Below are 13,721 nucleotides of genomic sequence, written 5' to 3'. Positions count from 1 at the left end.
GACTCCAAATAGATAATTATTATTTCTCAGACTATCTGGATTGTATTACCACAAGATAATAGACTCACCTGTTGATTAGAGAGGCCGTAAGTCAAGTGATTTTCATTATGAGCTTTAAAACTGCTGCTCGGTAGCACAGCAACCTTCAAATGGTGCATGAGATCACAGAGCAGCTGGAGTAGCTCTTGAATTGAAAGATTTGAACTGAAGAAACCTGCAGGCAGCTGGAGCTGTATTAAATTTTTACCATTTGGAGTTAATTTAAACTCTCGTTTCCCTCTTCAATGGGTGTGAGAGAAACATTCAACATTTTTTATTTAAGGAAAATAGATGGTGGTGCCATTAAAAAGTTTTATATAAGAACTGGGGGTTTAAGAAATCATAAGGGTTTGTTGGATGGATCTTGGCCCTGTTCCAAGACATGAGTAGCCCTGCCCCTTGCTCCTGCATCGTTCAGTCAAACAGACTAGTGGCTAACGCCCAGCTGTGTGGAGTGGGTGTCTTTGTCATCCACATTAATTTCCCCATTGTTCCTGTGCAGTGGCTGCATCCAGGCCCTAGACCTCTCACATTATCCAGCTACCCCAGTAATGCCATTGATGCTCACATGGCCTCACTTCCTTTCTTCATCCTGATAGAGATCTTTGCATCTTCCATTCCCTTCTCCCCGCCACCATGCCTGCTAGGTGTGTCCTTCCAGGGCACAACCCTTTCCCACACCCCCACCAAGGACCCTCAAAATCCCCTTCTGGCAGTCCCATCCTGGGGGCGTGTGAAGATCCCTATACACAGGAATCAACTCAGCCCTGATGTCCTTCCCAGTCTGGCTCCCGAGATAACTTTTCTTTCATTGCAAATGTATGCATTTGCCCCCCATATATCTTGACCTTTTATGTCTTGAGCCAACAGATGACAAGACCTGTCTGGATATATTTCTCAGTCCTCTCCCTAGAATAAGTGTATAAAAAAATGATGATGTTGGTGGACCTAATCTAAAAATGGAATAATTTAGGGGTGAACTTGAGACACACAAAAGTCACTCAGAAAAGTTCAGCAAATGATGGTAAGAATCTGTATCCTAACTACCTGAAAGCTGTAAGTTTATGAATAAAGGAGCTCATTTAAAATTAGTCTAGGGTTAGAGATATGTCAAGGCGCATGCTCCTAACTCTAGAATGACTAATGGGCAACTAGTGCTTACCCATATGGTAGAAAATACCCCAAGCCTCTACAGTGATCATGCCTGTTTAGAACAGAGTCCTCTTGAGGCAAGGGGAAATAACTGGCACCCAGGTCTTTAATGTTCTCAGTATCAACTAAGTTATTGATCTGTTGACATTAGTGTCCTGTCATAGCTGATACCATGGAAAACTTTGAAAACCATTGGGAAGAGCATCCACACTTACTATTATTATAATGGAAGGTGTCCCTTAGATTCTACCTCAGCTGCCAGGGACCACACCACTGAGTTTTGGCAGTCAGCACAGAGCTCACTAGCACCGTGCTGGGCCCCGTGCTTCCAGGAAGGTCACTTGAAGACCACAGAGAGGCAGAGCTAAGCTATGTGAGTCACTCATTTGTCATATTCTCCCTCTGGGAGATAAGTCCCTCATGGGCAGTGAATTGTATCTGTTTTGCTTGTTGATGTCTCTCTAGCACCTAGGATAGTTCCTGGCACACTGAATGTCCTCAATAATATCGGTTGGGTGGGTGAATAAATGAATGATCACATCTATGTTTTCACAGTGACTTGGAGCAGACCCAGTCAGCCCATCTCTGAGAATGAGCTGGCAACAACTGCCCTAATTGTTACCAACTTCTGTATTTTAGAATCTGAGTGTGGGAGATGACAACATGTTTGACTTCTCCTTGTCTTGGTTTGATTTCCTTCCAGGTTTTTCAACTTCCCCACAATGTAGAGAAATAAAGAATGGGTTCATTGTGTCTTAATAGGCCTGTTGGCTTCCACTAGACATAAATCTCTTTCTTTTCCTTCACTGAGCTGTTAATCTGGGTGTTTCACCCAATTGTTCCATTTCAAGAAGGGCAGAAATGATCTGCATATATGGCCCATGGATGTAGATACTTTGGGGACCACAAAAATCTTTTCTTTTTTCCCTTTCTTCCTTCCCTTTTTTCCCTTCTCTCTCTTAAAAAATTTATTTAATAACAATTTATGGAGCTCTGAACAGTGGTCAGTATTGCGGTAGGCATTGGGGAGAAATATAAAAATTAAAAAAAAAATCCGTTACGCTCAAGCAGCACAGTCTCTTAGATGAACAATTGCAAGATAATGTGATCAATGGTGTAGTAGCAGCGTGTAGAGAATGGAATGATGCCACAGAAGAAGGAGCCAATGAGTCTGTCAGAGAGAGTCAGAAAATACCTCACAAAAGAGATGCCATTCAGGTATAGTTTTGAAGCATGAGTAGAAATAAAAAATTGGAGAGCGGTGAAGGTTTCTCAGGCAGAGGGGCAAACGTGTAGAAAGGTTAAAGTAATATTCCATGTAATAGAAATCAGTGAGGTGTGCCTAGTGAGTAGTAGATCTATGGAAACATCCAGGGATGTGCCTGGTATGAAGATACTAATCATCCATGCCTTTCAAAATCTGAGCTTTAGGACTGGACAAGGAAGGAGTAGAAGCAGGGACCCATTGCAGTTGTGTTCAGGAGAAGAGATCGATTTAGCAGATACTTAGGAGAAGAAAGTGACATTTCCCCAATGAATGAGGAAGGCACGGATCCAGAGAGTAAGTATTGAATTCTGCTGTGAACATGTGCTCATTAGCAAGCCAAGGGAAGATGCCCAGGAAGAAGGTAGAAAAGTATTTCTGCAGCTCTGGAGAAGGGTGAGGGCTGAGGATATGGGTCCAGGAGTCACCTGGGAACAGATGGCATTTATAAGAAAGCAGGAAGATTATCAGGGAACCCCCAAGGCAACAGGTCCCCTTTGTAAGGGTTAAGTTACATGGAGGATGCCCATTTAGCAGATGAATTTCATTTCTTTAGGTCAGGGGACCATGGAACACTAAGAGATGTGGGAACACCTGACATTTTAAGCAAAACTTGGTTTAAACATAGCTTTTTGTGGCAACAGAATCTATAGCTTTTACCAAATTCTCAAAAGGATCTGAGCCAAAGAAGATTAAACCTATTGTGTTTTGATAAACAGACATATGTATTTATATATGTCCGAGATACTCAGAACTTGAACTGCATTAAAGAGAGGTTTGTTTCAGGCTACAAAAAAAAAATTAATATAATGATTTTGTTCTCATTTGGTCATTTTGGGAAAAAGAATCCAAGTTCCACGACCATTTTGGGGACAGGGGAAAGAAGAGAGGTGGGAGAGAAGAGGGAGTTTGGTTGGCTTCATGATTTGGTAAGAAAAATTTCATATTTCTATTCTATTCAGAGCAAATCTCCACAAAAGAATGCTTCAGCTTAAATATGTTTGATTGATCATATAACAAAATACAGGAATGAAGTAACTGTCTATGAAGTTTAAAAGTATTACCTTTGTCATTCTGAATAAGATATGTATTTCAGAAATACCTAAGTTACCATTCCTTCAGACCCCCTCACCCCCATGATTACCTACAATCTCTGGTTTGGTTTCATATTTTGAACTTGATCCAAGTTTCTCACTTGACCATTATAGCATGTAGTCAAGGCTTTCTCCATAGTAGCCTTCTCCAGGTAAAGAGCATTCATTGAAGGTTATACTCTTTTTTTTTTTTAAAGATTTTATTTATTTATTTGACAGAGATAGAGACAGCCAGCAAGAGAGGGAACACAAGCAGGGGGAGTGGGAGAGGAAGAAGCAGGCTCATAGCGGAGGAGCCTGATGTGGGGCTCGATCCCATAACGCCGGGATCACGCCCTGAGCCGAAGGCAGACGCTTAACCGCTGTGCCACCCAGGTGCCCCCTGAAGGTTATACTCTTAATAAAATCTGAGCACAGTATAAAAATTATCAATTATTTTGTACATCAAAGGGCACTATCAAGAAAGTGAAAAGACAGTCATGGAATAGGAAAAAAATACTTACAAATCGCTTATCTGATAAGAAAGGGCCTGGTATCCCGAATACATAAAAAAACTACAACTCAACAATAAAAAGACACATAACCCAATTTAAAAATGGACAGAGGATTCAAACGAACATTTCTCCAAAGAAGATATACAAATAAATGACGAATAAGCACATTAAAAAAAATGCTCCACATCATTAGGGAAAGACAAATCAAAACCACAATGAGATACCCCTTCACACTCATAGAATGGGTAGAATTTAAAACAAAAACAAAGAAAGAAAGAAAGAAAGAAAGAAAGAAAGAAAGAAAGAAAGAAAGAAAGAAAGAAAGAAAGAAAGAAAGAAAGAAAGAAAATAACAAGTGTTGGCAAAGATATGGGGAAATTGGAACCTTCATACATTACTGGTGGGAATATGAAATGATGCAGCCACTGTGAAAAACAGTTCGGCAGTTCCTCAAAAAGCTAAAGATAGAGTTAACATATGCCTCAGAAATTCTACTCTTAGATATATACTCAAGAGAACTGAAAACATATGTTCACACACCAAAAAACTTGTACACAAATGTTCATAGCAGCCTTATTTATAAAAGCCTAAAAGTAGAAACAACCCAAGAGTCCGTCAACTGATGTACAGATAAACCAAATGTGGTACATTTTTACAGTGGAATATTATTCAGCCATTAAAAGGAATGAAGTGCTCACACCTGCTACAACGTGGATGAACCTGAAAACATGAGGCTAAGTGAAAGAAACCAGACACAAAAAGCTACATGTTGCTCATTCCAATTTTATGAAATGTCCCAAAGAGCAACATCCATAGAGACAGAAAGTGGGTTCATGGTTGTCAGTGGGTGGGGAAAAAAGGGAATTGGGAGGTATGGGGTTTCATTTGGGGATGATGAAAATGTTCTGGAATTGTATAGTGGTGATGGTTGCACAACCTTGTGAATATACTAAAGGCACTGAATTGCACAATTCAAAATTATTAAAATGATGAACGACATGTTATATGAATCTTATCTCAATGAAAAATACCCAAAAAATTGCCAATTAATTTTAGCTCTACGCCCAAAATAAGACAATTAGAATCCACAAACTAAAAAAAAAAAAAAAAAAAAAAAAAAAAAAACCTATCCCTTTCTTTGCAGAAGTCAGATATTTTCACATTGGATGAGAATCTCCCATCATTTTGAGATCAGCAATATTTATTCTAACCCTGTTAAAAGCTCAGGCACACTGAAACCTTCACTTAGTAAATAAGGGAAGAAGTTTAGGAAATAGAGCATGCGTGTGCTTCGTGAGTACACTTCCAAAACTTGAGAAAAATAAAATGACAAGACATTCTGTTAAAAGCCTCCTCAAATTGATGAGAGTGTTCTCAAATTTAAAAACTCTTTGGAAGTGATGGTAGAAAATAGGGGGATAGGATTCCAAACGGCCAACCCCTCTTCCTACCTCTGTTTCTTCAGGAAGTGAAAGCCAAGCTTTGGCCCTCAAGATACTCTGGAATCCCTTTGAATCTTGTACTTTTTTGGACTGAAATTATTTACGTTTGCATTTGGAACACAGAACACCATCAACTTCCACCCCGTACAGTGCTCCTGCGTGGTCCCCAAGAAAGCTCATTTTATTTCTGTTTGTCTTCACTCCATACAGCAGGGGAAAATTTGTATGACGGAGAGGAGGGCTGTGACTTTTTTAAGAGAGGCTGGTAATCGTGTTAAATAACTAACCAAAAATATCCCAGTGCCAGCAAGACTGTTTGATGACCATGACTCGGTAGGGGAACAAAAAAAAAAAAAGACAAGAATTTTTTTTTTTTTTTTGCAAAGTAGTCTTCTCGCCTTGTGTGCACCCATCTGTCCCATGAACTCCTGAAGGACTCTGTTCCTACGCCCCAGAAACTCTCTGGTGACAGGCGGGAGCAGCGCCATTACTTGGGCAGTCCCGCACAAAATGAGTATGTGTGACCCCTGGCTCAGAAATGAAGAAGAATTTCAAAAAGTCAGCAGCAAGGCATCCACTTAGCAGCTGACCACGGTGCAAACTCGTGGTCTGGCGGAAGGGATTTGACCAGACCGACCCTCCTCGTTCCTGGTTCCACCGCATCCTTCCTGCGATTTGAGGCAAGTTACCAAACCCCCTGGAACCTCACTGTTCTCACCTAAAACAGCAGTCTAATAATCCCCATCCCTCCCATGGCTGTCAGACTTTTTTTTTTTTTTTTAAGTCTCAAGCTTGAATGCTATTGTTTAACGTGTTTTCCGTGTTTCTATGGGGAAGGGAGCGCTCTATATTTCGACAGGGTGTATGAATGGCAGGAAAGCCTTTTGGTGGATTAAATATGGGTCCTTCAAAGATTAAGGCAGGGGGCCAAGGGGGACTGCACTTCCTCTCATCTCCAACCTGACACACTTTGCCTCTCTCTGTGTTTTTATTAGCTCGTATCCTCAGTACATCAGTGGCAAGGGTGATGAAACCGGTGGCCGATTTAACTGCCAGGCAGCTGGGTCACTGTCCCGTGGGTCTTGTTGTCATGCTGCGATCTTAAAGTGACCACGGCTGTTTGGGCTGCTGCTTTCCCAAAGACTCCGACAGAGACCACTGAATAGTTAATCAGTGGGAAAGGAAGGGAAGAGGCTGTTGCTTACAGAAAGCACAGAGAAGCTGCTTTGAAAAATCCCAAGGTGGATGAATATCAAGAACACGGTTCCTGCTGTGGGCAGCTGTGTGTGCGAAGGGCAGCCTGAGGGCTTAAAATCAAATCTCCAGCCTGGGTTGGTGCCCCTCCCCGGGGGCCTTGGCCACAGAGGCGAAAGGCCTAAACAGTACAAACTGCAGAAACCCTCAATGCTATCAGATGAGGGTTATCATTCACAGTTATCTTTAACGTTAGCAGCATCGGTGAGTAATGTTTTCTAAGGAAAAAAAAAAGGAAAGAAAAGAAAAAGAAAGAAAGTGCTCAAGAGAGAGAAAACAGGATGACCGATTTAACAGGGGAGAACTGCAGGCCCCTTACCTGAAACCTTCTCATGTCCCTCGGGTTTCCTGCTGTTTTCAAACAATTCTGATTGCACTTGAGGAAAAATTTTAGAAAGAATCTGTGAAGAGAGAGCAATGTGTTACATTTTGGAGTAAACATTTTTTAAGAGAAAATAGATCTGCATTATATTAGATTTGATTTGAAAGGGATTGTATTTCACGTCTGGGGAATTTCAGCCGGCCCCGCCTGGGAAGGAACACCGCTGACCCCCTGCAATTTGCAAATTTGGATGTTTGCGATCACACGCGGCTCCAGCGGGGTTGAGGATTGTGAAGCGGTTCACAAGCTGGGCTCTGGTGTGTATACCTGCCCCGGAGTTGCAAGGGCACTCTGTCTCCCAAAACTCAGGCTTCCAAAGCAGCAGTGACGCCTGCCGTGCAAAAACGTCTTGCTCCGGGGTAAAAAATGGCATGACTTCACCCAGAATCCCAGGGTTTCTCACGCATGTGGCTTTCAGCTGGTCACACACACCTCCGTGCTCACACACCTCACACGTGTACCCTCACACACAAAGGGCCCCTGATCTTTTTAACCAATGTATATAAAATCAGAAAATGGTACGCTGCCATCCAAAGGCAGGTCCGTGTGCAGGGACACACTAGGGTTTTTGTGACTAATAACAAGTGTGAATGTCCTCTCAGACCTTCTGGAGATTATCCGGGAAAATACAAAGGCACTGAATCATGGTCTAAGGTTATTCATCGTAAGGAACATTTTTAAGCCAACCGTCTCTGAAATAAACTATTTGTGCAATTTTAAAATCAGGCATCTTTAATCAGACAACTACATCGAACCAGAAAAATGGCAGAGGTGGCCTTTTCAGCCATTTACCTATTTTAAGGCATAGGATTTTGTTTCAAAACACAATAAGTTTTTCATTTATCTCACTTGCAGAGTCCTTTTCCTTAAAAAAAAAAAAAATCCAGCTTTTGCAGTGTTAAAGTCCCAGGTGAGCTAGGCCTATTTCCCTTTCTGTTACTATGACAACGAAATTTTACCGCAGTCCCAAAGTCCCTCCAGAACTCTCACATCCATGCCTTGAATTAGAACTTTAAAGGAAAAGATATACATTTTTTCCCCAGGATTTACCAACAAAAATAAGTAGAAATCAACAATGCTTCCAAAAATTCTATTTTAAAGCAATGGCTGGTGAGATGCTCTCATGGTGACCTTCTGTTTATTTTTATTTTTTTAAGAATCACACAAAAGAATTAGAGAGCGCTCCAGTTAATTGTATTTAGCACTTAAAAAAAAAAAACCTGATGGAAAGATAAACAGTGAATGATCAAGGAGGAGAGAATGGGAACCGTGTTCTTCAAACTGGTTTCTGTATTTCAGTCTCTTTTACTCTAGATTTGCTAAAAAATATTTGGCCAAGTGCCCCTGACCCCTATCTATGAATAAAGGTGGGGTGTGAATTTGGAAATAACAGCTAAAATTTTTGCATGATGTTATAACATCTGCTTTTCACTTCTCTCTCTTCATCTTGGCTGGGCCGGGAGGTTAGGCACGACTTCTTGTGCCGTGAAGGTATCAGGGTCTTTGCCCGAGCTACGTCCAGAGTGACAGGACAGACAAAATGCTCCATGCTGCCTTTTTTTTTTTTTCCTTTTGCTCCGCACTGCTTTATGCAGCGTTCAAATTCACAACCCGCCTTCGCTTCCTAAAGTGCAGTGAAACGTCTGCCGGTAGCAATCAGAGGTTGATCAGCACGCAAACATTTTATTTTTGTAAGGGGAAACGTTCTCGCACTTGTACTTTCACAGGAGAGGCGGCTACCGCCACTCACAATGCACGGAGATGCTCTCATGATATGCTTAAAACTTGTTTTTTCCTCACTTGAGTCTCCTCCCAAACAATAGCCCCCACTCCCACACCACATCTGCCCTCCAATACCCCCAAGCGTGATTTACACCTTTTCCCCTCCTTAAACTAAATCGAGTGCTTCTTCTTCCCAGTGCTTGATTTGGGGAAAGTTTTCCTTTGACTGAGCTCCTTATAATGCACTCTCTGTGGGTGATACTTCCCCTTACCTACCCGACCCTTTCTCTAAAATGTATCTGGCGAACACATTAATGTTTGAGAAGGCGTTATTATATGCATGGTGTGGTAGGTGGAAAAGTGCAGAAGAAATACGTGTTTACATGAAATCAAATTGATTTAGGGAAACAAGGGGCCTGCTGAAAGGCTTGATTCAGTTTCAGTTAGGACCCTTATCAATTCTTTGGATGGAAAGTTTTGACTCTTTTGTTGGCGTGGGATCTGAGTCTGTAACGTGCCCAGCCCCTGCACACTGAGCATATAACCTTCTGTTCACAAAGGGGAGGAGAAGGGTGGAGGAGGGTGGGATACGTGGGGAGAGAGAGAAAAATTCTCTTACATTGTATATTGCTTCCTAAAAGAAGGCATAGCAGCTTCTAAATGGCTAGCTCCAGAAATTACGGCCTGGATAGTTTTTGTGTGAACCTAAAAATTAATTTAAAGGAATCCTGGGGTTTTACTGCTACCTCCAATTTTTTCTCTCCCTTTTACTGCTGTCTTCCACCTCCCTCCACCCACCATGCTCAGGGGCTTGATACAGAACCCTTTACTAACTATACCATCCATTAACCACAGGGTGACTTGCAGGGAACAAATCCCCTGGGTCCGGATCCCTCTGAAGCCAGGGCTGCCTGGAAAATGTCAGCGCTCTGCACTCAGAAACGGGAAACCCAAATGAATTGCAAGATTCAGACCAAATGTGCAGATTCTCATCAGGATGGAAGCTGTTATTTCCACTTTCTCCAAACAGTGTTGACTACATAAATATTATAACCACTTAGCCCAGTATACTTTGCAAGCCTTCTGATTTCATTTCTTAGGAGTGAACACCAACAATGACAGGGTTATCCTTTTCTCTAGATACAGAGGACTGGAGAAGTGGGATCAAAATGTGAACTCAAGCCAGCACATTGCAACCTGGTTCCTAGGTCAGCTGAGGTGATGTAATGTACCCAATGGCATTTCTTCATTGCACAGATATTTATGACATGCTGACAGTATTCTAGTCTCGACCTGCGCCAACTATGTAACCAAGTTAGCTCACTTTTCTGGACCTCAGTTTGTTCAACTGGGTTTAATGGCTTATCTCTACGGTTCTTCCAACATTAATATTCTATGATGGCAAAGAAAAGTATGTGGAGTTGAGAGCCCTCCAGAAATGGCTACACCGACGGAAAAAACCACTGAAGACAAAAAGACCACGATTTACTGCAGTCTAAGTGGGGTGTGTGCAGGGTTTTCTGAGAGATAGGTCAAAGATAGTGGGGGAAAAATAAGCAGGGACAGCTGATCGGTGGACAGTGGGGCATCTTGGGTGATGCCTTGGTCAGAGCAGGCAGTTCCCCGGGGCTTGACAGGCAAAATGTTGGGTGACCATTGTTATAGGCTCCCTTCCACATGCTTCTGAGGCAGGAGAAGGTGGCTCAGGAACATCACCGATCAGAGCCATCTCTGTCCCTGCTCACCATCCTGTGTTTTGGTCCAGTCGCTGAATGGTATAGGGGTCACAGAAGAGAAGGAAAAAAAGTTTGCCAAGTGTCTACTCTGTGCCATACCCTGAGGCTAGGTGCAGGTGTTTCACATACAATGTGTCATTTTTTTCTTACAACAACTTTATGACTAATGAATCATTTCACAGCTGGGAAGAACAAAGTCACCAAAAATTTAAGAATTTTGCCAAGATCACACAGTTTGTACATCGCAGAAACAAGGATTTGAACCTGGGTCTTTCTCACAGCAAGCTCTATCTGGCAGTCTATGTTTCCTGAACCAATTAGATTGTGGTGACAGTTGCACAACTCTGTGAATATATTAAAAGCCATTGAACTGTACACTTTAAATAAGTGACCTTTATACTATGTAAATTATATCTCAATATAGCTGTTTTAAAAATTTCAGAAAATGGTCTGAAAGAAAGAAGAAAGAAAGAAAGAAAGAAAGAAAGAAAGAAAGAAAGAAAGAAAGAAAGAAAGAAAGAAAGAAGGAAAGAAAGAAAGAAAAGGGAAGAAGAGAAGAGAGATGGAGGGTGAGAAGGAGGGAGGGAGGGAGAGAGGAAGGAAAGAAAAAGAACAACGTGAAGGATTCTGGTTTCTTGAAGAGTGAAAGGACTATAGCATTCCAAGAGGAAAACACTAGGTCAAAGATAGTTGCATGGAAGTAAATGCCTACTAATGAAAATCCTTGCTGAATTCATTTATTTACCCATTTGATCAATTATGAAGTATATAGTATGTTCCACGAAGGTTCAGACACCATGGCAAATAAGATTGACCAAATCTTTCCTCCCGTGGAGCACACAACCAAACTATTCAAAATACACTTCTTCAGATTCTGAGAGGAATCTGAAGACCCGTGAATATGGGTCTAAGATCTCTGGGGACTGCCCAGCCACCCAGAAATCTCTTTCTCTCCCAATCTCTGGAATATTGGAACACACAGCACTGTTCAAGAATAGAATGAAAGTTCCTAGATTGGGTCTAGACGTGTCCTGAGCCCTTCCCAAACAGAATCTGAGATTCAAACTAGTTGCACAGATAAGGAGCAAAGTCAAGGTCCAGAGGTGGGGCAAGTGGGGAGGGGGGTTGTCTCTAAATCAAAGGAAGGGCAAGTACTTAGTATTCATGCCAAATTCCAAAATTATAACCAATGATCTGACTAGTACAAAACCCAGCATAATTTTGTCCAAATTTGTGGTAGAGGTTATTCAATTCATCTCCCGTTTGAAATCCAAGATATAGTGCCTTCTAAAAAATTGCAATACAAAAAGTGTTGAGGAAAGCACTATGGGAAAGCATGAAAGATTCTTTTGAGAAAAAGATTAGACAGGGATGTGTATCAAAGAATGTGAACTTAGCGCTAGTAACAGCTACCATTAGGCAGAACCTTAGTCTATGCAAAATAATATGTAAAATACCTTTCACTTTAAAACTTATTCCCTTAAAAAAAAATCTAATTCTGCCTACTGTAGGAATAATTTCCGCAATGCCATGGTCATATGTTACACACCATGAAGATGAGAACACCCCCATACTCTCCAAAAGCCAAGAGCAGGGGGTGCTATCTCTCTGTCTCTCTCTCTGTCTCTCTCTCTCTGCTGTGATGGTCACATAAGCAGGCTGGCCCACTGAAGTCCGAGCCATATATAGACTTGATACAGCCTCACAAACCGTGTAGGTGTTTAAAGGCCTAAGTCCATTGATTTTTGAGGAAGACACATTTTATTGGATTAACTACTAACCCTCCTTTTCTAGAGTCCAATAAATAAAAATACAGTTGGCTTCCACTGTTTGCGTGTGCCTCTGAAAAAAAAGATAACTCCTTTCCCTTAAAACACTCATACCATTTCTAAGAACTATCAAATTATCATTTCTAAAAACTATCCGGGATAGGCTGGATCATAAAATCATATTTGAAAGAAATGGGCAGCTGCCTCTCCTCTCCTAGGGCCCTGTCAAGCTTACATCCTATGGGGACTAGGCAGAGTGAGGGGTCCCGCACAGAATGGCTACACCCCTGGGGCCATTTTCTCACTCAGGACAGCCAACATGGCAGCTCACCCTGCTTTATAAGGTACGGAAACCCCTAACTGTGGGGTTTCCACTTAAGACCAGTAAAAAACATGATAATAATGTTCCAGCTTTAATGTAGGTCTTAACTGTGATATCCCCTTTGAACCTTCCTACAACAGAAAGAATACATTTTCCTCTACCAAAAGCCTCTAACAGATTCCAAATCCAGGCAGCCAAAGTAAGGTGAAGGGCAGCAGTGGGCCCCATGCTTGGGTTGAAGATGATACGCCTTACTGATTGTTTAGGTGTCAGCCCCAGTAAGAAAGGGCCCTGAAGCTTTAAGGGCTTTGTGAAGACTCTCATTGAAGTCCACAAAAATTAAGAGACTCTGGGAGGTCAAACACCCCATTGGCTCTTGCTACGCCTTAAAAACGTGACAATGGGGCATCTGGGAATGCTTCATACTTTCAATCTGCTTGGTAAAATGATGGCCAGCACAAGGATCAAGAAGATCCATGGAAAGGGGAGATAATTTAAAAATTTTGACTGACTGGCTTCTTTAGACTTTAATCAAATACTCATTTTTATAAGCTGATTTTCCATGTAATCCATTTATTTAAACAATCCCTTAAAATGTAAACATAAATACATGAACAGAGTAGGCACAGAATCTTTAATCTCCACAGACATTCCTATGGAAGAGTTTTATGACCATTAAAGCTTATTCACTTAGACTATGTCAATGAAAGGCCATCTCAGATCCGAAAAATGTAAGTTTACAGAAAATTTTGAAGCACTAAATCTTCCTACTTACAACTACACTCACTGTCTCTAACTCCCAATGGCTAAAAGACAAATTATGATGATGATTATAATAACAACAAAGAAACAACCCACCTTCCTCGACTTCTTATTATGTGCCATGTGGGATTTTGTTTCATCCACCCTCCTCTGAGGGTAGGAGAATCAACATCTCCATTTTATGGAGGAAATACACAAGACTCAGACAGGTTAGCTTCCTTGCCCGAGGTCAAACAGCTAACAAGTGGAAGAGCTTGGAGGGGAACTCTGCTTTGTCTGACTCTTAAGA

At 41.6% G+C, this 13,721-nt stretch overlaps 1 protein-coding gene across 2 annotated transcripts in view; it reads right to left on the bottom strand.

The window, feature by feature from the left end:
- EBF2 (EBF transcription factor 2) overlaps nucleotides 1–13,721 on the bottom strand; it is a 186,886-nt gene that overhangs the window by 49,077 nt on the left and 124,088 nt on the right. For both annotated transcript variants that reach the window (XM_045774104.2, XM_045774105.2), the window contains exon 7: nucleotides 7,059–7,140. In XM_045774104.2, the coding sequence (XP_045630060.1) occupies nucleotides 7,059–7,140 (82 nt within the window). The remainder of the gene's footprint in view (nucleotides 1–7,058; nucleotides 7,141–13,721) is intronic.

The sequence above is a fragment of the Ursus americanus genome, chromosome 13 (genome assembly GCF_024610735.1).
Source record: "Ursus americanus isolate L20-20 chromosome 13, mUrsAme1.1.p, whole genome shotgun sequence".
Classification (NCBI taxonomy): Eukaryota; Metazoa; Chordata; class Mammalia; order Carnivora; family Ursidae; genus Ursus; species Ursus americanus.
The sequence above is the reverse complement of the archived record's forward strand: the minus strand, read 5'-3'. Positions and strand labels throughout refer to the sequence as shown.